The sequence below is a fragment of the Falco punctatus genome (genome assembly GCF_963210335.1).
Source record: "Falco punctatus genome assembly, chromosome: 1".
In the NCBI taxonomy this organism is placed as follows: domain Eukaryota; kingdom Metazoa; phylum Chordata; class Aves; order Falconiformes; family Falconidae; genus Falco; species Falco punctatus.
The window spans coordinates 25058760-25083694 of record NC_137580.1 but is presented as its reverse complement, the minus strand read 5'-3'; the positions used below and the strand labels follow the sequence as shown (position 1 = coordinate 25083694).

Here is a 24935-nt window from a genome sequence, read left to right as displayed (position 1 = left end):
TTGCTGCTATTTGTTTATATCCCACTTCATTTCTACTTCCAATCTTGTCTTCACTAGTGTATGGGGGAGAGACGTTTTCCAGCCTGGTTCCTGATCTTGTTCCTTGCCTGTCCAGGCTTCTTTCCTGTGGAGACCAGGCTATGGCAGGGGATGATGAAAATCCAGATGCTGTCCTGACAGGGAGTCAGGATGCACCTGGATCATTTGTGCAGCTCCAAGAGTTGGGGAGTGCTCTCAAAGCTGTCATTTTAGACGGTGCTGCTGGGAATGGGTTTTATCCAGCCTGGCTTGCATCAATCAGTGATACGCCTTTACTTGCCTGTGCTTTTCATAGGTCTTTATTTAGTGTGGTGAAATGGGCTTCTGCTTTGCTGCTGATTTTTTCTTTGGCAAAGATATTACTTGTTCCTAAAAATTATTTCTAATGAAGGACAGTGATTATACCTTTTAGTTTCAGTATGATTTAATCTTAACCCATGACACTGTATATACTGTGTTTACTCACTGTCATGTGTTCTGAATCAGTACCTCAGAAGCCACACGAAGGTGTGCTGGGTTCTCGATGCCATCCATACAAGCTGTTCTCAGTCCTTTTGCCGTTCCTCCTGGTGCATCCACACCTGGACGTTCCCCTTCGTTCTCTATTCAAACTGATTTTAATGTTGGTATCTCAAGCCTGTACAGCGTGAGGCAGCCAGTGATATAAAGCTGTCTGTGATGAAGAAATCCTTGTGCTCATCTAGGGCTCTTTGCAGATTTGTTAAGCTTTTCAAGAGTCAGTTCTTAGATGTTCTTTTTGTGGCATTTGCAGGGCTAACCAGAGCAGTTATGAAAGCCATTGACACAGCAGATATAAAAAGGAATCCAGTCCCAGTCTTAAGAAGTATTAAGGATGGAAACATCCCTGAACGCACTTGTTTCAGGTAGGTAAATACATACTTGAAGCCTAGTTCTGCATGGAAGCAAGGTGTCCATGGATTAAATAAATAAAGCAAGTCTTACTCATAAAGAAAGCTTCATTCTTTGAAAATAAATATTCCAGAGCCAAAGATCATCCAGAGGACTTAGATATCTACTTCCTATCTACATCAGGGGGGCTGGGTGTCTTCACAGGCCTCGGACAGTGAATCAAAACTGAGCTGCTGGATCTGTTCAGCAACCAAGCCTAACACTGGAAAAAAGGTTCTCACCCTCAAAGTATGGACATTGGATCCACTTGACAGGCTACTCTTGAGGTACTGCAGAGTTCAGCCTGACATATTAATATGAGATGCTTAATTTCTGGTTGATGGTAATACGGTGGGCAGCCAGGCATTCCTAATGCAGAAGGCAAATATCCCATCAATAGCTGTGTAGATGGCTGCAGGTGGTAGGAGCCTCAGGAGTGGCAGAAATATCCACTTATGCAAAAAAGTGGTGGGTGGCTATTACCGGGTTAGTGTGTCGTGGTCATTTTACCCAACAAGGGCCTGAGTTGCCCTGTTACCTGTGAGACTGTGTGACACAACACAAGAGAGCTCAGAAGAAGCAGAGCTGCCCCTTGATGTCTGTCCACAACAAATTGCTGTGAGATGGTGTGAAACCAAAGAGATGAAAGGGAAGTTGCTGCCTTGTAAACAAGATGATCAGGCTGCTCAGTCAGAAATGCCTATCCCTGGGACAGGCACATACCTGGGGAAAGCCCAGGAAGGTATTTTCATTGTGTTTTGGGGTAGAGCAGTAACTGGATGGATCAGTGGTGAACTACTGGCTGTCTCAGGTGTTCATGTTTCCAGTTGCATCTTAGCTGAGGCAACAGGAAAGCAAAAAGTCATTAATTATAGCGCACATAATATGCAAGCATCTCTGGGTATCCTTGGACCCAAGCTTCTGTCTGTATGCCAACGGGTAGTGGAGTAGGTGCACTGACATTGCACTTGACACAGCTGCTCTACCGTGAATGTGGCAGTGATGCCAAGCAGGGCGAGAGGGAGCACAAATCGGGAACCTCAAGGAAGTGATGGTGCTGAGGAAGACACCAGAGCCCTTTGGCTTTTGTATTCATTTTGGTAATGTAGCACTGCTCAGATAAAGGAAAGTGCCTCTGAGGAATAAGAAAATGACTCAGATGTGCCAGCATCTCATGACTGTCTGGGAACTGCTCATTACTTTGTGCATACAAGACCTGTGAGCTCAGAGCAAAACTTGAAAAGCACATCCAGATACCTGGCACAGTACTAGTGGTGAAGCATAAAGGAGAGTCAAAAAAAGAAAGAAAAATCCAACGAATTAATGAGAATCTTGTTCCTTTTCAGCTCTGTGAATCTGTGAAGGGCAGGACATGTGGCACATGGGTTGAAAAGGACTTGTGTGCTGTCTCCAGAATACTTTTAGCATTCAAAGCAGGAGGAAGGGAGGGTGCTTTCCAGAACTAAACCCACTGCATTTACCACAAAAACATCAGGCATAAACATACGTGCAATATACCAAATGCCCAATAGCACAGAATTGAACGGAACGGAACAGTGTAGTTGACTGCATTGAGTATATATGCTCTTCTCATTATGGTTAGGGTGTTTACTGGATGGTGTTTCCATTTCCTTGAGCTTCTATTGTTTTCCCAGAAATGGGGTGAGGTTTGAATACCTGCCATGTCTAACCCTTTTCTTTGCTGTCCCACAGGAGTTTGCACTGTGGTAGAATTTCTGTTTCTGTTTCTTTCAAAGCCAATTACTGTAGGGTGCTATGGGGTTGAAAGTCTTGGATCTTGTAAAAACATACAGGACACCTTGTAAGGAGTCTAGAATCTGTTAATATGTTGCTGTCAGGAATAAAATTAAAATAAAGCTAGATGTAAAGGTATAAGGATTGCATAAAGCCTTTGCACCGACTGGTACCAGTTCAGATCATCACAGAGCATCATCATGCCCCATACTCAAGCTATTAATGCTGTAGTTAAATGCTACAGCTCAAATCCTGTTCTCACTTCACTCTACCTCTAGGTGTGGACAAATGTGTTGTCATTGTGTGATGAAACCAGGGCGCTGTGATCCTAGGTCAGTTTAACAGTTGGTAACAATGGTCTTCATATTGTTTTGAATAGTCCCCACACACTACATATATTCACTCTTAGCCTTGATTCCCTCGTGTTAATTGCACCAACAGAACAGAATGAATGAGTCAAAGGAAAGGAGCTAACTTATTTTGTGCCACATGATTGTTCAGATACCAGTTCTTAATTGTGACGCACCGTGCAGCTGCACCAACATTTGTGCCTGCATGTTAGGCTGCTGCGGAGTTGTAAGAAATGAGGAAATGTGAAGGTGAGATAGGAGGAGAGCAGCTTCTGCTGAAGGCATAAGTGATGTCAAAAATAATTTCTAAATCTCAGACAGAAAGAAATGCCCTGGTGTGGAGCTGCACAGGCACTTCATGCGGAGGAGTTGAAGACAGCCAGAAAGAGGAGGTTAGATAAACAGAAGAGGTCAGCGTGTTTGGTGACACTATTCTTCTCCAGACAAGCCTCGATGATCTTGGATGCAAATATGAGCTCAGTGAAGAAAAGGCAAATGGCCGCCTTATGTAGCAGGGGCAGAGCAGCTCTTTGGAGCACATGAGGAACATTGTGTCTTGTAGCCTGTCTTGTGGAGCTGGTAGGGTTCGCAGGCTGGTTTGGGTGGGGATCAGAAATCTCCTGCAGCGCAGTGGTTGAAATCAGTTGGAATTAGGCACGTGCCTTGATGAAGTTCAGTTGCCCTTTATGAGCTGGGGAAAAAGTTCCCCTAAATGTGTATCGGCATCTTTATGATATTAATTATCATAATACAGGGGGAAACTGTATGGGAATTTGATGACATTATAGTAATTTCTGATTCATGATAACTTAACAGAAGAATATCTATTGTCTTAAGCTATCAGAGACCCTAAAGATTAGCACAAAACAGGAAAGGATTCATGTAGGCAAACATATTTTCTCACTCAAACTAAACACCTGGCGTTCAGAAATATTTGGAATTTACAGCCTTTCTTAAAAGCAGAAAATGCGGGGAGTTCAAACACTGCTGCTCAGAGGGCATTTTTGATTGCAGGGTCATAAAGTGCACTTCTTATTGGTCATATCTGATTTTTGATACAGTAAAAAGAAGCAAAGTGAGTCAGTCACACTAGTTTTACAGTCTAAGCCTGTGTGCTTAAAAACAATCACTACATTTCCAGGAAAGAAGATTTCTGGGCTTCAGGTTCCAGTCAACAAGGCTGCAACGTTGATCTGAAATTACTTCTTGCATTTCTTTATAGGTGGAAGCAGTTGTTGGTCAGCAACAGATAGAATTCAGAGGCCTTAAGAACTAGAATAACAGTTTGCTAGCAGCAGGACATGTGAATTGGTGCGAGAGGATTTTTGTTGCTGTTTGTGTCCCTGTGTGGACAGAGGCAGTCTGTAAAAGCCTGAGCTGAGGTCAGTGCTGGAGTCAGTGGCACTGTTCTCTCACGCCCCACGGTGCTTGGGATGAAATTGGATTAATCTCACAGGTATCAATTTTGCTTATTTATGAGTGTCTCCAGAAATTTTGTCCAAATACTATTACATGTATCGTACTTTGATTTCTGGATGCTTAATAATAGTTTATTTGACTGGACAATAACCTTTAAATATTTTGTTATCTGAGAAAGCATCCCTATGCAGGTACTGTCAGACACTAGCACCAGGAGTAATCCTATACAAATCTGATACAGGCAGGTCACCTAGCTCTTGCATCTCCAATGTGACTTTTAGGTTTCATTCAAAAATTGTATTGCATGTACACCAAAAAATGTAGGAATGGCCCTGGGGGATCAGAGTCAAGGTCCGTTGAAGTTGGTATCTTATTCCTGAGCTTGGTATGCCTTGAAAAAGAGCAGATACCTTGGAAAAGAGGAAAAGAAGAGGACAAGCATTTGGGCCTACTTGTCCAGAACATTATCGTACTCTAGCCAATTTTACAGCAAGGATTTCCCAACCTGGATGACATTCCTGTACATCTGGGTGTTCTCGGTGGATTTTCTTCCGTGTTCTTGTTGAATCTTCTCTTCAGTCTCTGTACACTTTTGACATACACAAAATCTTTTGGTAAGAAGTTCCCCAGGTCAAGTATTTGTTGTGTGGAGAACCATCTTTTATTGTTTGTCCAGACTTTGCTTCTCTTTGCTTTACATGGTGGCCCTAGTTCTTGTATTAGAAGAGTATTCTCATATTAACAACACTCAAATAAAGAATTGCCTCTGATCCTTGTTCTAAACTGCCTAAATATTAAAAAAATAATCTAAAGTTTTGTTGTCAAGCACCTGGGACCTAATATAACCACTATTTATGGTTCTTTATATCATATTGAATATGCATTAATGCCTTTAAAAATATTTGTTACTGCTTTGAAGGATGCACATAAATGCTTCTTCCATTTGTACAATCCTTTTCATACAGAATAATTGTTACAGTGGAAAAACAAATACAAACCAGACTCTGTCATACGAAGTCAAGTAAAATGAATAGCGCATAAAGAAAAATATTATCTCATCCAGAATGAGGTCAGACAAGTAGAAAACAGGACACAAATAATTTTCTAACGTGAGTGGATTGTTTCTTTACGTATCTGCCAGGAGGCCAGGGTAAGTGCTCAGCAGGATGGGCAGCTTTCTCAATGAGTGTAGGCTGTTGAAACTGAAAATAATTTCTCAGTTTTATGTCACTGCTTATGCGTACAAATTCACATTTGGATTTTAGCAGGTAGGTTACTGGGTATTTCTGGAAAGCTACTCTGATTTTAGTCACAAGGACTGGAAAAGTCTGCTGGGTTTCGGACACAGCTCCTGGTATCGGGAAGAGCCAGGGCAGCAGCAATGCCACTCATCATTAGGTAAGAGATGTCAGCCTATGCAGGTGTCGCTTGTTCCAGAGTGTTATGGAAGTGTAATTGATCCTTTTTATATAGCACACCCTCAGAATTTTTCACGTTCGGTGGTTTGTAATGTCATAAAAAATTCCTAAATGTCGCACAAGATAAAATCTCCCTGCGTGGCATGTCACGCTGGGCTGCAGGGAGCCTCCTGCTCACGGCAGAAACTTTGCCGAGGACAGAAATGTAACCAGACATGACATAGGCACAAAGTTATAGGAAAAAATCCATCTACGTTGTATCATCAGTATGATTTCACTTACTGATTTCTGTAGCTTATATTCTTGTCACTGTATTTCCATATCCTCACTTGCCATTCTGTATTCTCAGCAAGTTAACAATTAACATCTCTTAAGACTTCGCCTTTTCGCTTTTTTTTTTTCCCTACAGTGGAACTGTAGTCTTAGCAGAAACACCAGAATAATATTTCAAACCTGGCGTTGTAGATATGAACATAAAGCAAATTTCTACTTTTTCTTTCCACCTATGAGAAAAGGCAACTACAGCATGCTACTTTATTGGCCTGCCTAAACAAATGGAGAACTGGCTCATTTCTCTGTTTTGGTCCCTTTCCCATCCTGATCAAGAGTAATTTCTTGTCAGCCCAGGAGATTTGAATGAAGATAAGCATCTCCGATGTCTCTGTCTGCAAATGGATTTTGGCTGTTCTTTGTAAAACTGCTTAAGGATTTATATATCTCATTGTCCCAATGAGTTTTTTGTTGTTTTTTGGGGGTTTTGTGATGGTTTTGGGTTTGGGTTTTTTTTTTTTTTTTTTTTTTTTTTGGTTTGGTTTGGGTTTTTTTAGCCTTAATTCTCATAAATTAGAGGAAATACCCAAGCTGAACATCAGTAGGGGCTGAAATCTGAAGTGCTGTAGGCACTGAGGAGGGTTTCACTGTGGATGCCTCTGTAGGGGAAGGAATACTGCAACAGTTCTGTCCCCTGTCCAAGACTGGGTGGTAGCAGGTGATGTTTCAAGTTCTGCTCTTTGGTCCTTTCCTGCGCTTGGTATATATTGCTTCTTCTTTACTTCTGTGAACACCTGACTAAAGGGAGAACATAAGGCACTCATCTGTGGCATAGGTACTCATTAATTATCTTCCATTATAGCAGGTGGCAGCGCTTTCCTGAGGAACAGTAAACAGGTATCGGCTTTCGGTTAAAAGACCTTTCCGTTTGACCGTGGCATTCATTGTTTCTTTCATGCTTGTACTTTGCCCTCATGTAGTAGCTCATTCTCATGCAGGCTTATTCATTCTAAAAGTCCTGCATCAGGCAAAAGGAAGCGCAGGTGATCCAGGCTGTCACTAGCATGCCCAGTCCTATGGCTCATGGAATCTGCCACTGAATGCTTTAGTGTTCAGCTAATGGGGCAAGAATGTCTTCGTTAGTGCTTCAGTGTTATTGGTGCTTCACAGCAACAAACAGAGCTTTCTTCAAGTGAATGGAAGTTGGCAAAGTTTTTTTTGACAAAAATATGTGTGTTCCTCCTCCATTGGAATTTTAAAAGTCACTACGAAATGAGACATGCAAATGCATGCCTTGTATGTGTGTCCTACACTTCACAAAATGGTAAAAAAGGAAAGAATATACACAAATAGTTAACAAAAAAAAAAGTTTCCATTTCTTGGACTTAAGTTTTGTCTTTCTATCACCTGCCTATATTTTAGTTTCTCTTAAGTCATTCATCATTTCCCGGAGGGAAATTCTCTCTGGCACCACCCTATTCCTTTAAATTGCCAAGTGTCCTGTCGTAATAAGTCAGTAGAAGTGAGATGAAATCAGTAAGAGAGTAGCTTAGGTGGCAGAGGCTCTGGTATAAACCCAAAGGCCAAGTGCCCCTGAGCTCTATTACAGGGAGCATCCTTAAGTCAAGCCCTGAAACTCTGGGCTTGCATCCCTGGTGGAGCAAATGGCCTTCGAATCCTGTTTTTTCCCTCAAGATAATCTGAACAGGCAGTCACAGGCACCAGCGCAGCTCAGAGGGGTGAGCAGAAGCCCAGGAGCCTGGCATTTTTCTTTCCTAATCCTGGGAATGCTAGTAGTTCAGTCAGGATCCTCTTGGCATTTTCACGCTTGTCTTGATCCCGCTTTCACAGCAAGGCAAAACTGTCAAGAAAGAACAGATATGGATCCAGGGAACACAAATGTGTTTGTTGCCTGGACTTATGGCAGAGAAAAAGATGAAATGTGTATCAATGCCCCTGGGTATGAGAGAATGCTCCCTCCTCCTTGATAGCCTTACGTAATAAAAAGGCCAACAAATGTCATAGAAACGTTTACAGGGGAGCTTCCTAAATGTAAATAGAACTGCTAAGCGTTCCAAGCTTTTACAACTTTATTGACATTTTGGTTTTAGCTTGGACAGTTAAATTCTGTTTCTCGTGTCTGTTTGCAATCTTGAAAAAAAAGTGACCTTAAAAAGAGGAGAAAAAGAAGAATTGTCAGTATTTTTGAGGTCTCATTATTTCTGTGGAAGCATGTGAAATAAATCTTTAATTAAAAAAAACAGGCTAAGAGGGTGGACTTTTTAATTTGGTCCTCTTATGAGCTATGGAACTTGCATCATTCTGGAAACCAGCTGCAAGAATAGCTACAAATCAAACAGTGTGAGTGTTGCTTCAGTGCTTAAAAATTGGTCTTGGGATTCTGGCATTTTATGTTAGCTGAGTCAGAAAAGCTGCTTTAAGTCTCCTCTTCCTTCTGCCTGCTCAAAAAACAAAGGCTGATTTGGAGGTAAAGTGATTAACTTTGTCCAAATGTGGTCTCAAGGAGCTACTTGTCTAATGACCTCTTATTTCCACAGATTTTTGTAAGGTGTGTGTATGTATGAAAAAGTTATCTGCAAAGGGAAAAATACTAGTTTTCCCCCAGTTTACCTATCTGTCAGTAAGGAATAGGAGAGATTGATAGATGGATACTGGAGTTGCCAATGCACCCTTTAGAGGGAAAAGTCTTACTTCAGGTATCCACTACAAACATCAGCTGAGTCTGTGGAGATACAGGCAAGTGGGATCTGGTCAACCTCGTACAACTTTTTTTTTTTCCCCAAGAATTTTAACTTCCATGGAATAAGATAGTTGGGCCGTCAGGGATTAATAACTCTTTAAAATAAATATTTGTTAATGTTGCAAAATTACTGAGCATAGCTGCGTGGCAATCTGTCTGCAGAAAGTTGTAGAAAGATGTCTCAGCGCTGCCTGGTTGTGAGAAGGCAGGTGAGTGTCAGGAAGCCTGGTTGTACCCAGGACCTGCCTGTGTATGCGTAAAGCAATTGTAAAGTAGCTATTGCCACCAAGGAAATAGATCTGGGTGTCGCAGGTATGATGTTTTTGTAGAACTGTGTGCAATGTCTCATGGCAGTCAAAACAAAGTAGTTTTAGGAAGCATTTAGAAGGGAATTACAGGGGAAAAAAGGGAAAATATGAGAAAATCGTATTGCTTTCAACACACCATTCAGCCAAGTGTGTGATTAAATCGTAGAAGTCATTGTCACAAGATGCTGAGCTGGCAAAAATATGATGGGTTTGAAGAAAATGCATTGTAAGTACTGTAGCTATGCAGCTGTAATAGTACAGTTTGCCCTTGAACTCTTGCTAAGCATCAGTTCTGACTAAAGGAAAACAGCTTATTCATTTTGTCATTTCCAAATTGCACCTAGATACTTAATCTGCCTTCCAGATTCTTCGATGCATGGTATCTTCCTCTCTAGAAGTCCACAGAAGTTGTGAAGTCATCTGTGCACAGATTATTAAAAATAATTAACTGCAGATAGTATGAAAAATATTTTTTCATTATGGTTTTCAGCAACACACACCTCAGGTTTATTTTGATAGGTGGCAGAATTCTTGTTTCACTTTTGCACACAGAAACAAAACGCCTGTTTTCTGGCCCAGAGTTTCTCATGACAGTCTGTATAACTTCCAAAGGATCCATTTCCTGTGGAGTTGCTCATAAGACTGTTATAAACAAGAATAAGTGCAGCGCCTGGAGCAAGTCTGCAATATCAAGCCAGTGCTATGTGGGGTTTTTCTGGGATTTCCCTGTTGTGTGATAACGACATAAGAAATGCAGTCATTTCCAGAGTGGGAAGCAATCCATAAACAAAAGCAAGCAAAGCACAGATAGTCTGTCACCTGATAGATAACCAGGATGTTTGTATTAGTCAATATTCTGCACAGAGAGGTGGAGGCCAACAAATCAGTGTTTGTGTTCTCTATTCTTCTAAGGTAGAGCTGGAAGTATTTTTCAGGACTTTCCAGTGTTTGATGACTTCTATGGCTTGCAGCTGGTATACAGCAGAAAGAAATACACCTTCAGTATTGTAAGAACAGTAACTTTGAAATTCAAGGGGAAAAATTGTAATTTGTGGTTGAAAAGGCCCTTGATACAAGAGCAGCACTACAGCAACCAGGCATGGGACGGGGATTTGGAGGACAAGGAAATGACACGAGGTTGTTGCTTGGCTGTTCGGTTGTTGCTGCTGTCGTCTTGTCCTAAAACTGAAATTGTGGGTGAAAGAAGGGAGTGAAATTGGTTTGGAAGGAAGATGAAATAAGGGACCAAGAAGACAGCTGAGGACAGAAAGGAAATGTAAACACCTTTGCTACATGGAATTGCGAGGAGTAGTAGAGAAATGAAGGTGATGAATACGCATGGCTGCTGTAACGTGGGATGACCTGCTGACAGGGCTGTACAAATACAATTTAGGTGCTAAATGACGGGGCCAAGGGGAGCAGAAGCTTACATGAGATTACGAAAAGGAGAAGATGGACAAGAACATGTAGTTAGCTGCAGTAAAATCTCAGGGTCCTTCGTTTCATTTTGTTTCAAATGTCCTGACTCTCACTCACTTTCTGGTGAGCACACACACAAAGACGCTTAGTCTACATGTTTTCAAGGGGCTCACTTTTCTCCGATGGCTTCTGCACGGCCTCATAACTGGACGGTCACAAGGCACGTCATTTATAGTTGAAGTGGTTGAACACCTCAAACCGGTGCTGAAATAATACGGGTTGAGGAGAGGACTGGTGTCAGTCATACTGTGAAGGTTCTTCAAGAAGAAGCAAGCTAAAGACAGCTCTCTTATGATCACAAAGTTACATGGAAAAAACCCTTCTGGTGTTTTAAGACTATCTAAAACATAGGTAAAAGTGCAATAAAAGTGTGCATGCCTCAGATAAGCAGGCATACACCAGTTTAAAGCAATAGGCTTTAAACCTTTGCCCTCTCTCTTATTCTCAGTTCCCTTCCTGAAGATGCCCAACATGTTGCTGGCTTTCATTTGGCTGCTGTTGTGCTTTGAGCTGATGATACCGGAGAATTGTTCAGCATAGATGTTTTATACTATTGTCTTATGAACTGCATTTTGGGATTCCTTTGGGAAGACTCAGTACACACATGAGAACAGCCCCTGTAGTACAGGAGATGGGGTGGTAACAATGTGAAGCATCCCACTTTATCTGCCAGAATCCTTCCTCAATGTTCATACATGGTATGAGCACTTCTCTCCCAAAGGGGCCCAGCACCAGTGCCTGTGCGTGAGGAGGAGAAACAGCTGGGCCTTTTAAAAGAGGCAGGCATCAGGTACTCAGCACCCTCCATCTCAGGGATCGGAGTAGGATGCAGCTGTTACACAAGGGAAAATGCTTGATATTTGGGTACCCAAAGCAGAGATCACGAATTCCCGTTTCCATAGTCAAACGGTGGCCTTTTGCTGCAGTAGACATTTACAGCTCTGGGGCTGATCTGGACGTTGGCAGTGTTCAAGCATCTATGGGTACAATCTGCTTGTGGGCAAGGTGGTGAAGTGAGGAACCTTGCCTTACAGCCTGCCTGTACTCAGGGACTGGTAACAGCCTAAAGAGAGGAGACTGAGCATTTTACCCTCCTCTAAGAGTTCGTTACTGCATTCAGTCAGGCCAGGTTACTGGAAGAGGCTGAATTACGGTAGCATGTACTAAAAATTTTAATTCCAGTTTCAGAAATCAGGCTGAGGTGGCAAAAATGAAGCAGACTGTTTCTAAATAAAGCAAATGAAAACATAAGATAACAAACAGATTTTTTGCAGAAAAAATTTAATAATGCATTTTTAGGAACAATTACACTCTCACAAGCAAATTTTGTGTATGTAAGATGCAGTTTTTCCCATTAGCTGAGTAGCTAATTAGACATATAACCATGTCCTTGTACAGAGCAATGAGATGTGAATATTTCTTAAGAAATGAATAGGAGGAATGGAAAAAACAGTAGAAATTAAATAAGTTATCATCATTTTCTCTCTTGTATAGAAACTACTCAATAAATACATTTATAAAGACCATGGAGATCACAATAAATAAATAAATAGCAAACGCACTGTCTTACAGATTCTGTAGGCTAGATGTTTAAAGTCAGAAATCACAGTTCACGGTCTAACAATAGGTTGACTGTGACCCAGGAAACTCTTGTTGACACAACATACTAATGTACTCCAGGGGAGCAGGAGGAATTACCGGTTTGCTGCTATAATGGCAAAATAGTAAGGCTTAGTGTAAATAAGCTGTGCTGTAAGTGCATTGCACTTAACTGGTGGCATTTGGCTGAAGTGGCTGCCAAGGATTCTTCATGTCCTTTAGCAACCCACCATTCAGCGTCTTCAGGGTCAATGAACAGCGTGTCCCACAGACAGCACTGACCATTTTGAAAGACTTTCTTAAACAGATGCAGTTAAATAAATAAATAAATAAAATAATCCATAATTAACATAATAACACTGATGCAGGAGGTAGAAGATGGAATGCTGCCTGAACGTTGCTTTCCCGGAATCTTTATCTCAATGGAGGAGCGGGAGCAGTTCCCAGGTTTTTTCTGTCCTGGTGTTCCTTAGAGCGGTGAGTCTGAATTGAGCTGAGCACTGTTAAGAGTTGAGGGAAGAGGATAATTTAAAAGGAGGTTCAAGAACAGTTAGCATTGCACAGACAGTTAAGGGTGAGTGGCCTGTTTCCAACTCTGTGCTCTCTTGAGGCACAGAGAGAATAAAGTTGATGTTTGTGAAGCAGTTACTGTAATCCCAGTGTGTGTGCATCTGGTACCTAGCTAGGAAACTTCTGTAGCGTGAGTTTCTGCATTTACTTGCATCAGGAAACTCATTAACTTGGAAATATGAATTATTAACATATGCTACTATAAGTAGGGGGCAGATGAATTTTTTAAAGCCTCATTTTTCAAAGGGAGCCAAACACTTCTGTGTTCCTTTCCCTTCAGGCAGAGTTGCCGGTACTCAAAGGTTTAGTAGTGATGTATCGGCTTAAACAAGGACCATGCAGCAGAGTCAGAAAGACTAGTTCTAAAATCAAGCAGCAGGTTTCCTTGTTCTTTATATCTGATTAAGAGAAAATGGAAAGTATCATTAAGAATTTCTACAAATAGGCTTTTTGGAGGGGGGTTTACCAATCAACTGCCCAAACTGAGTGGGACTTACTTAGCCAAAATTGCCTTCACGATCAGCTGTACCCAGGGAGCAGTGGGCTCCAAGCACACCTCTCTGCCGTCCTTCAGAGTCGCTCTGCAAAACAGGGAACAAAGAAAAGTCAGGAAACTTCTACATGGATTTTTTTTTTTTACTCGCAGAATGTAGCATTATGTTTTTAGATTAGTTGGTATCTGTTCATCCCAACTGCCCTAGGTTAGACCTGGCCATTTTTTTATACGTGTTCCACAGCTGAGGGGACTAAAGCCATCCAGAAGCTGTGAGAGTCTCTGTGCCTGCTCCCAAAGCAGTCATGCATTCACAGGAATCTTTCTCAATATACATGGGTACTTGGTTTGTATTTGGTTACAATAGTAAAGCTTTCTTACACAACGATTGAAACCTCCAGTGGTGAAAAGGTGTTTCAGCACTATAAGGATTTCAGTGTTTTAGTCCCTCCTCCACGCTATTCAAGACCAGATTAGTTTCATTGTTTCCCTAAATCTGCTTGCGAGAACTTAATTTTTCTCTTTCAGACTGATGCAGACTGTTTTAATGGCAGGTCTGCCTGCCTAATAAATGCAGGATTTAAGCTATGTTATCGCCTCATGTATTAAGAACAGACCAGCCCTAGAAATTCACGTTCTACCACCAGAAACATTTAATATGTCCCATGACACACAAACAATGATCAGTTCAGGAATACATGCGGTCATAGAGACAATGAAAAACATGGTGTGTTACTTAAAACCGTCTCTCTCAAAAGAATAACCCAATCCAACTACCTCACGTCAGCCTACTAACTGTCACACTGGTCAGGCAGCATGAAAACCCCTGCAGCAGCAGCAGCAGCAGCAGGCAGGTGAAGAAGAGGGAGGCTCATGCAGAGCTACTTACATGACTTCAACGTTCTTGCAGTGGGGGCCGCTCTGTGTCAGCTTCACATCTTGAATGGATTTAGGAGGGATGAACTTGGAATGAGTGGCTACACACTGGCACCGGAGCTCGGTTCCCATCCTTGCCAGGGTCCTACCTGTGAGCAGGAAAGGAACATCGTGGTTTGAGAGGTGATCGGATGTAAGGCACGACTGTTTTAACAACATTCATTTAAAATACTGCATTTGTCCCAGCTGCCTAAATCCTCACATTATAAAAGTCAGTTGCTTATTTGTTTCAGAGGAGCTGATGCCCAAGTACATGTAAAACTAAATTGACACATCTTTTTAATATAAGCCCACATATTTTATGGTTACTTGTACTGATCACCCTGTACGGTTATTGCATTGTTTAAATGTCTGGATGGACAAACTGGCAACTATATTCTGTGTGTAAGTAGAGCCCTAGATTTTTGTATTAATTGAAGGCTTTTTCATGCTTCTGTGTCTGTCTTGTTTGCTTTCCGTTCCCAGCTATGTATTACTTGCTCAAGGCAGTATGACTGTTAAGTAACAGATACGAGATCATAAACTGTTCTTGGTGCAGGAAGGGAGAGAAACATTCAAATGCTTAAAAAGAAGATCCTGTCTCTAGCTCCATACACTTCAAGTGAAACACAGAAATTTAAGTCACAAGTTTAAAAGTTCCTTAAAAATTTTCCCACAAGATGTCAGTAACTCTTCAGTACAAGGGCACGGTGTAGATTTCTGACTGAAGAGAAGTTGCTGAAAATCTATTGAAAGAAACTATTTTGCTGAAACAAATACAAAGCTACTTCTGCGAGGACAAGCATCTCGGTGGATGCCTGGACAATACTACAGCCGTGGGGATCCTGGGAGGGATTTACTTACCCTGAGACAATGCCACTGAAATCAGGAAGACAGCCAAGACAGCCACAAGTTTGCCGTTCATGATTAGACAGGAGTTTTCTGCTGGATTGTTTAGCTCTGGTTCTGTGGGTCTGAACCCGCTCTTGTCTCCGAGGATTGCCGATGCCTAAGCTGGGTGATCCATCTTGTTTATATACCGTTTTGTGCCCAGCGCGTATGCTTTGCTAGCATGTAGGTTGCGTTAGAGGAATTTCCCAGATGTAGTAAAAATGAGTCACATGACTGTTGTGAAACTCCTTTCTAGATGACGAGGAATTATTCTGCTGGGAATGATATAATGTATTCATTTATTAAATTATGTAAATAATAGCCATGCATTCTGGTTTCTTTTGTAAATTTTGTGCTTTTTCTAATGCATACCCTTTTTTAGTAATACAACTTTCCGATGGTTTCAGTTAATGTTAAAACTTTCTATTATTTTCTTCCAGGTAATAACAGTTCTTTATAGGGATGCCAGATCTATAGTTGAGATGTTTAATTTCTTACCTCTGTTTGTGGTCGTGGCTTCTAATTATCTGATTTTAAGCCACTGGAGTAGAAATTGGGCAGTGCTGAAATCACTGGGAAGGCTTTTCACTGGGGTCAGGATTTTACCGCCGCGTTATTTTGATGTTAATGATTTTAATTTTTTGTTCTTTTCAAGTGACATCTTACAAAGTAAATTCACCTCCAATACTGTGTGTTCAGTAAAGGAATTGAGGCTGCAGTATTCAAAGCTTCCTATGGGAAGCAGGTATTAAATTCTGAACGGCTTTGAAAATCATGCCTGCATTTTTCATGTCACACATGTTAACAGATGATAAACAGAAGAAGCTTTGTATGCAAAGTAAATAGCATGACCTGCTGAATGCAACTGCTTTTGCTTCCTTTGTAAGTCTAGGTATTTTTAATATGTTTTTTCTGTAATCTTTTTCAGTGACTGTAACCCTAGGTCATAGCAAAGGAAGATGAAATTGGAGTGTTATGACACTGCTGTAGACACCTCTGTTAAAAAGAAGCTCGTTGCATGAATGCTGACTGTTTACTTGCTGTGGCTGGTAGAGATATTACCTGAGGGAGACAATTTCAAAGGAAGACTTGGGCTTCAATACTAATCTGTTGCTTAAATGAAGATTTGGGCGTTTAACCCATCTGGAATGCATGTGAATGGGAGAAGCCGTTCAGTTTTGGTGCTGTAAAAAAGTCATTTGACCATGATGACTTTTGCTGTTTGATGTCTCCAACCTCAAAGCTTCATGCTTCTGTTACCTGTGGATTTATAGAGATAATTCTCCCCAACTCTGCAGAGTTTGTAAAAACTCAATTCTCTTTAGCATGTGAAGCATTATAATTTATTTCTAGTAATAATTTAATAGTTTGCTCATAGTTTATTATGGTTTACAGTGTACTATTTGTCATTAATTTACGTCATAAAAGGAATTTCATGGTGAAAATTCATCTGTTTCCCATCACTGTTTCAGCTGGCTTAAGAAAAGGTCTCACCGAGTTTGCCTGTCCTACCTCTTACCAAGTACTGAGTCAACAAAAGGTACTGATTCTGACTTCTAATGGTGCTTCCCCATAGCTGTATGTCTTAGCTTTACTGAAGGAGACATGTAGTTCTCTGAAGGTGTGAAAAAGGAGAGGATTTTACCAGGTAGCAAGGGTTATGTTTTATAGTTTATGTTGTATAAGTTATGTTAATTTAACAGAGTGGTTTCACTGGCATCAGATTGTAGATGTTGGAGCTTTAACCGATTTACTTGGAACGAGTTTTTGCTGATTCTTTTCTTTTGGGTTCTCTCTCTCTGTCTGTCTGTGTCTCTACAAGTGTAGGCACACACAGAGTAATTAAAATTGGATTAAGGGTTTCACTTTTCTTAGTTACTATTTGTAGCTTTATTATCTGATTTTGGTCTGCGCTGAAATGTCATTAATGTCTGGGGCAAAAAAAAAAAATTCCCCCTCAAATCCCCAAGTAAAACGAATGACTGCTTGTCCTCTTCACCACTAGACTCAGTTATTTCCTGACTTTGGCAGTAACAGTTAGGCAGAAATCCCCAGGTCAAAAGTGAAGTCAAGAGCCTGCTCCACCTCTATGATTAACTCTGCCCCTGAGCTAAGAATAAGTATCTGTCTAAAAGAGTAGGATGTTTGTAATGAAATAAAAATCCTCTATGTTTTCTGAGAGCTAAAGTGTCTCCTCTACCTCCACTTCTCCCCTGATGGGACAGAGTTGCATTGGGACTAACAAAGGGGGTGTAACAGAGGCCATAGGGGCACAAAAAGGTTGGGACATGAGATCAAGCTCAAAGGCCAGGCACTCCTCACCCTGTTCATGGGAGTGCCGTGTTTCACCCAAGTTCTCCCTACACCCATCCCTTCAATACTTTACCCAGGATCTCATCCCAGCCCCTGCCTATGGGAACTCCAAATCCATTATGTGATTTTGGCAGCGGGCGTTTTACCAGCAGCCATCAGAGATGACTTGTGCAAATGGAATTGCTGCTCCTTTTGAAGGATAACGTCACTGAGTGAGATGATACTGCCGCAGGCAGAGACCTTCCATGCTAACCCCTGTTAAAGGCACGCTTGTAACGAACAAGAGTTACGCAATGGCCCGATTGCGGAAAGACTACTGAAAAGGGAAGTAAATAGCTCCCTTGCCTGTGTTTTAAGGCAGGGTATAGGATGTGTTCTCTGTGCTGCAGGATGGAAATTTGTGGGTTTTCTTTTTTATGACTCATTGCCCAGTCTAATGAAGACAAAAGTCAAAAGGGAGTCATTTGGGATCCTGACTAGGATCATTTTGAGTCTTTGCATGTAGCAAAGGACTTGTGAACTCAAGGGACACAGTGAGGGGGATTCATGTGTCCTCCGGTGACCAAGAGCACTGTGAGGGATGGAGGAGAGCTGGGTGTCAATCCCTTACTGTTTTGAGTAACCCCAGTTCCAGAGGGATGTTCCAGCCTCTGGGCTGATTCTATCTAAGGAAATTAAGAATATATCTTGTTTTAGACAAATTCAGACCTCTCACTTGGTAAGTTGTGCACACATGACCCCCAAGGCCCAGGAGACAAAACTACTGCTGGAACAAGGGTTCAGTCTGTGCAAAGTGAAGTTGCTCAACTCCTGCCTCCTGTGCACCCTCTCTACCTGCCACTCTTGTTCCCTGGGGGAAAAAAAAATCCCACTCTGTCTTCTGGAACCACCTGCTTTTCCCCACAAAGGGCTTGGCATTCGTCTGCCATTCTGTTTGACCCGCAGAGAGCAGAAGGGGCAAATCCCAGGGCTGGGATATAATTGCTTCCACTGCTTGGAAACTGGGCACGATGTTGTGCAAACACTTGTGGAAGTTGACAGTGAGGCAGAGCGCAGGGAGCAGATACGTAACAAGCAGAATGTCTCCTGAACATCTGTTTTTTGACTCGCTATATGAGGAAGTGACAGCAAAGAAAGGAGAAAAGCTTAGGTCAGTTTGTGATTTTTTTCAAACCTAAGTGTCTAAATGTAGATGGTTATGTGCCCTTGATCAGGTCATGGCAAGTGCTGGACTTCCCTGAATCCCTCTGGAATCGCGAAATAGCAGTACAGCATTTTAGTTGATTTGCCTTTTAATTTATATATTTATAAATACAATAGTATAAGTATATATTTATGTGACTGCACATTTATTTATAATGTATGTTTCAGCTCTGCTTGAAAACAGTCAATTCTGTATTGTAGCTTTCGGTTAAAAAATTGTTGTGGGTTAAATTAAATGTTTCATTTGAACCAATTCAATATGAAAAGTCATTGATGATATTAATATAAGGTGTCTAGTAATATTATAAACCAACAGATTAATATCCTAATATTAACATAAAATATTAGCAAATATTAAAAATATTCATATTAAAAATAAATTGTATCTAGCTGGTATTAACAGAGGAGATACTAAGTCCAACTAGAGAATTTTTAGAGACCAGCAGCTGGGTTTTACCTGCTTTGTGAAGGCTGTGTTTATTGCTTCAGTTGCATTTCTCTTGTGTGAGCTTGGCAGGAAGCATTTTCTGACTGTGGAAATAAGATATGGAAGTGGTAGGAGGAAACACATGGTGAGTTTTAAGAAGTTTGTGCCAGGAACTTTTGATTAAATTAGAAGTGGTCAGTAGGCATAATACACGTCATGCATTCATCTCTGACTATTAATTTATTGCTTGCTGTCGTCTTACTGTTTGCTTAAACTGCAGCCCGTGCAGCTTGGTGGATGTCAGCCTGAGGGGTTCCTGGCGGTGCAGTCAGAGCAGGTTGCACACAGAGTCACGGAGCAGTGCTCAGGTGAATGCAGGCAGACAGCCTGCCAGTGAACCAAGTGTAAAAATGTAGGCGTTGGCATCTTGAATAAAAATACCCCGTTTAGTATTAGAAGTGAGATCTGGTTTGCATTAGAACTGTTTTATAGAAATGTGCTGATCTGTTGGCTCTCAAGCCGCTGGATGGGCCAAGTATTACTGGTTGCCAAAATTGGGGGGGGGGGGGGGGTGTGACAGCAGTGGGAAGGAACAATCAATGTATTTAGCCAGCTTGTGAATTCCGATTTGAATCCAGAGTTGCTCTGGTTAGGGGTTGCACTGCGGGCTGGTCCCCATCGACAACAGATCATCCTGAGAGTTTCCTACCCGTCTGTTTGCAGGCTGGTGTTCTGTCTAGCCCGCGGCTGTCCCCTGAGCCCCACTTGGCCACCCTGGGGCTCAAGAAGCTCAAACTCCACCAGGCACTGATGATATATTTCCTGCAGTCCTCCGTTGCTTTGACCGTGGGTCTCTGGTCTGGCGATTGCTGCTAGAATCTGCACTCTCCTGCTTTCTGTCCTCAGAAACTAGACCTACATTGCCAGGCAGAAACAGTGCGTAGCAGATCGTTAAGAGAGGACATCTTTAACACCCTTTCTGACTGTAGAAAGAACTTAAAAATAAATGCAATGGGAATGAACACATTAAACAGATGTTTAGTCTTATAAGCAGTTTCCTGGACCCTTGAGCAGTAACATGTAACATAATAAATATGTAAGCCGCAAAATGCTTTTGCAAAGCAAAAAATATGGTCTATTATAGTTTCAGCTGGAACTACCATGCGAGAAAAAAAATTGTGAAATATCTCCCATTGTGTTAAAATACTGTGTTCTTTTCTTCAGAAATGTGATTTCTAAACTTCTTTTTGTGTGTGCGCATATATATGTGTGTGTCGCTGCCTGCATCCTCCTGTCTATAAGTGGAAACTGCTGCGTGTTAAACACCACTGTGGGAATAATAGAGGGAGTTTAGTATCTCTAATTTTAGCTGCTTCCTTCTGAAAGCCATTAGCTTACAGGCACTAGGCTACCCTGAGGCTGGCAGTGACGTAGAACTGTTGATGAGACATAGCGAAGCACCTCACAGGAGGTAATTCAGGTGTCAGTCCATGCCCGCTTGCAGCTCTGCTGCAGGTACGCCCCGTCAAACACTGCTCAGCTAAAGTTACTTACAAACATGCTCTTCATTTCCTTCCGTCAGTCACATTTTAATCAGCGTTCCCCATTCCAGTGGGTGGCATGTCTCATGGATCATTTTAAAGAGATGCCACCAAAAATATTATTTTCTGGGCACTTGTGGAGAATGAAGTGCTCTCTAGATCTGTAGAACACATCGCTGCAGCTGGTAGGAGCGGCTGGTAGAGGATCTCTGCCACTTTCTCAGAAGTGGTTCTTTCATGGAGAAATGGGTGTGAATTCACTGCTCTCATGGCCACACAGAGGCACCTCACTTTTGAAAGAGATCATCTTACCAAATGCATGGAGCATTTGACCATCTTTATTGCATTACCCTCAACCTTTCCAAACTCTACTCTGGCTTCTTGAAGGTGGGGCCAGGGGCTGCACAGTGCTTTGCATGTGGGTGAATCTCACAGTTACACAGTTGCGTAACAAATTTCAGTAGTTAGTTCTTACTCATGCCCTAGTAACTCCTGACATAATGCTTGGATGAGTTGGGTTTCTGGTTTTGGTGGGTTTTGGGGGGTTGGTTCTGAAGTTTCACTGCTGAGCCCTGATCTGATATTCCTGTCGTACAACTCTAGCACAATCCCAAGTTCTCTCACCTATGTGCCTAGAACACCTCATTTTTATAGGAGATTTGTAGTTTTTTCCTATGTCAATCGCTTTGGCTACCTTCTGCAGTGACTTTCACCTGGTAGTTTATTGCTTCATCAATGAGTCTCCTAAAGTCCTTCTGCAGTTCTTTATAGTTGAGCCTAGTCTTTACTACGCTTCATTTAGTGTCATCAGAATACTTCAGCTCATAGCAAATGACCTTCCCAAACCACTTGTGGATTTGCCAAACCAAATCAAGGCCCCACACAAGCTGGTGTAGGAACCCATGGGTGATGTCCCTGTATCAAAAAAAGAGGACCTTTTCATTCTGTCCTTCATTTCTATGTATTCAGCTGTTATGTATCCATTTCCAAGATTTCTTTGTTAGCCTCATTATTTCTAGTGTTTGGTGAGGGTTGTGAAAGGATCTTGGAAAATCAGTTTGACTGTACCTGTGGGACCTTCCACATTCATAGGGTTGTGGTCACTTTCAATGAACTGTAACAAGGGTGTGAAAGGCGACTTCCTCAAAGCTACACAGACTCTTCCTTATTGTTTGTTTATTCATGTGTTTATTAATTTTATCCTTTCAATTTCCACTTTAAGTAAGGCCATTTAAGGGTAGCTAATTTCCTCAGTGTTTATTCTTGACCTTACAGCACTAAAACACATTAATTAGGCTTCAACTACTTGATCCATCACAGACAGAGTTTTAGAGATAGACACAGCAAAGGAAATAAGTAGAATCAGCAACCGTCTCAGAGGGAAAAAATATAATCAAATGTAGTAATGTAGCAAAAGGAGTGGTCTGTTCCTTGACATTGTCATCAGCAAGTGTTTCCTCTCCTTTCAGATCCTTGAAAAACTCCCAAGGTATATTTTTCCTTGGCTATTCTTTGATTGGTGACTCAATACTGTCTCTGGCCCTGTAATTAGATGAAGTATAAGTGAATTCAGAAATTTATTAATGAAGCAACTACCGTTGTACCAATTACCATACAAGCTCCAGGGAGAGCAGTAGGTGCTCGCAAGTTGTTAGTGTCAACCACCTGACATATGTGCAAAGACAAGAAACCCTTGTGTTTACCCAAGTACTGCTCTAACAGGAAGGGCTTCCATGTGCCTGTGTCCAAGCTGTGCAAAGTTAGGGACGTGACTGTCCCCCTTCACTGTGGTGGAAGCTAGTAGGTGTAGAAATGCCAGCTGTACATCTGAATTATACCCAGAAAGAGGGCGTGAGACTTCAGAGCTCGGTTTTTGGAAGTGTTAGACACACACCCAGGCTGCGCTGTCTCTCAGCAGATGCTTAGATGCATCATGCCTGTGGCTTTTGGGTGGCTTAGCACACAGGGAAGCTAGGAAACAATTTTAATCCTCAGGCATTTGGAAATATAGGTTTAGAGAGAACTGCTGGGAAGAGTTACCAATGCCTGCAGAAGGTGAACATTTTCATATAAAGAAATTAAAATACGCCTTCTAAAAATAGCTTTCAACTGAAGCTGTTCTAGTAAAGAAAACAACCTACCTGGCCAAAATAGCCTTTACAGTGAGCCGGACCCAGGGAGCAGTGGGCTCCAAACACACCCGCCTGCTGCCTTTCAGTGTAGCTCTGCCAAGAAGGAAGCAAAGCAGTTACGGCTAGGTGGATCCGTTCCACTCTCCTAGTGCTCTTACACTTACCTTAGCTATTTCTCAGTCAAGTAACTGGAGGACATGGCATGAACTTTTGTTTATGAAGTTGTTTGACATTTTCCAGCTAGGCTTTCTGAGAGGACTGGGGAAAAATGTTTTCCCTATGCTTTTTCTATACTTGGACATTTAAGTAAGTTTGGGTTTTTTAATGAATGATGTCAATATAGGTGCTTATGATGCAGTCTTTTTAATGAGCCTGCTGATTTTTTTGTTTGGTTTCTCTTCTCTATCTGGTCATAGTTTGGCAGATCTTTCAGGAACTTAGTTGTCTTGGAAACATTTATTTTTTTTTTAAATGAAGCCTGGCTGAAATTGCCAATTGCTGGTGTGGTGGAACTCGGTGACATGCAGTGCTGCACAGAGGGTATGATAGTACGAATATTACTTGCTTATGAAACCGTATTGAAAACATAAAAACCTGAGAGCCTCCTTCTGTTTACACGAATGCATTGATCCAACTCACGTGAATAGCTCCTGATGGGACTTTACATGAAGCTTACCATTTCTTTTACTTTGTACTCACATGGATTTTGCAAGTTAAATTCCACACTCCTGGCACAGAAAAATGCTCCATGTGCAAATCTGACACAGACAGTTACTTGTGGACCTTCAGGCTTTGCCACACATAGACCAAGTTAGTGGAAATTGTTGGAATTCATGTCAATGGGATCGAGATCGTATCTTTGATTGATTCTTCATTGTCTAAATTATTAAGCATGCCCGAATGTGTTATGGGGATCTCATTCTCTCCTCTGATGTTGGTCATCATTACGGTGAGATAGCATTAGCATAGAGAGACTTTTAAAATACCACCTGGAAGTGGCTTGTAACATTGGCAGGAAATTAGCTCATTCCTTTGGACAGAAAGCCTAACACCTTATACTTACTGTCTACAACGCTTTGCAAGGGATATATATTTCCACCCAAATTAAGTAAGTAACCAGGGTGTGAGATGCCAGGTGGCTTCCTCCTATTGAAAGCAAGATGCTGTTTTGCAGAAGTGCTCACATGACTTCTACATTTTTGCAGGGAGCTCCTCTTTAGTTTAATGTCACATTCTGAATAGCCTTGGGAGGGACTTGGAATGATTGCTTATGCACAGGCATCGGAAGCCTTTTTCTTCTGTCTCTGCCAGGGCCTTACCTGCAGAACAAAACTAAGTTCAGTCTGCAGTAATGAACGGTATCATTGTTTGCTGCTGTGAAGCGAAGAGTATTCCTCTCTGTCAGCCTTATTCCTGTTACTCAGACGCTCTGATTTGCTGAAGACTTGGATAAAATTAACTGCATCCACACAACAGCAGCAGTTACAGTTTCAGAGCTGTTAGTGTGCAGATGCATTTGAAGTTAAACTTGCATTTCTAAGTGAAAATACTTAGATGTTTTCATAGTACATTTGTGCCTGGCCAGATTCTACACCTAAATTCCATCACTTGAACAAAGTAGGTTAATGTCATTAACGATGTCCACATATTGTTTGTTAGTTTCTGCCATGTTCATCTGCTCATAGTCTTCATTCTTTTCTGCGAATTGCATAATTCTTGCTTTGAGGAAGCGTTATCATCAACCTGCCTACCAAGAATAAAAGTACAAATAGGAGAAAGTTGTCATTTGGAAGAGAAGTTATACGGACACACTTAGAATGAAGGTCCTGTTTTAATGAAAACATTTCTTGACATCTAGGATAAGGCCTATATTATAGCATAGGAATAAACTCATTTTCTGACAGAAGCATATTTTACCCCCAGAAACCGCCACAGCATCCTAACAGATGCAAATACAACTGATACTTTTTACTTCTGAATGACAAAGTATCAAAGATGCACATCTCTTGCAAAAAGTCAACATTAACGTAGCATAAGCCCACTTGCATTTGCATATGTATACGTATATTTATTCATTGGTTATGTGAGTTTTAAGAAATCATTTTCTTACCTTCTGACCCTGCCATTAGGACCAGATAGAGAA

General features: G+C 41.5%; 2 protein-coding genes across 2 annotated transcripts in view; one reads left to right on the top strand and one right to left on the bottom strand.

Moving 5' to 3' along the window:
• Positions 1 to 24935, top strand: part of RASSF6 (Ras association domain family member 6) — a 129657-nt gene that overhangs the window by 49758 nt on the left and 54964 nt on the right. The window contains exon 4 of the mRNA XM_080409503.1: positions 812 to 923. The gene's annotated coding sequence lies outside the window, so the exon portion shown is untranslated. The remainder of the gene's footprint in view (positions 1 to 811; positions 924 to 24935) is intronic.
• Positions 919 to 24869, bottom strand: LOC308072729 (interleukin-8). The gene is made up of 5 exons (XM_080410005.1): positions 21477 to 24869; positions 15150 to 20867; positions 14260 to 14395; positions 13375 to 13458; positions 919 to 12807 (listed from the first exon to the last, which is right to left on the bottom strand). The coding sequence occupies exons 2-5, from the start codon at positions 15208 to 15210 to the stop codon at positions 12777 to 12779; spliced, it is 312 nt and encodes a 103-aa protein (XP_080266131.1). The 5' UTR covers positions 15211 to 20867; positions 21477 to 24869; the 3' UTR covers positions 919 to 12776.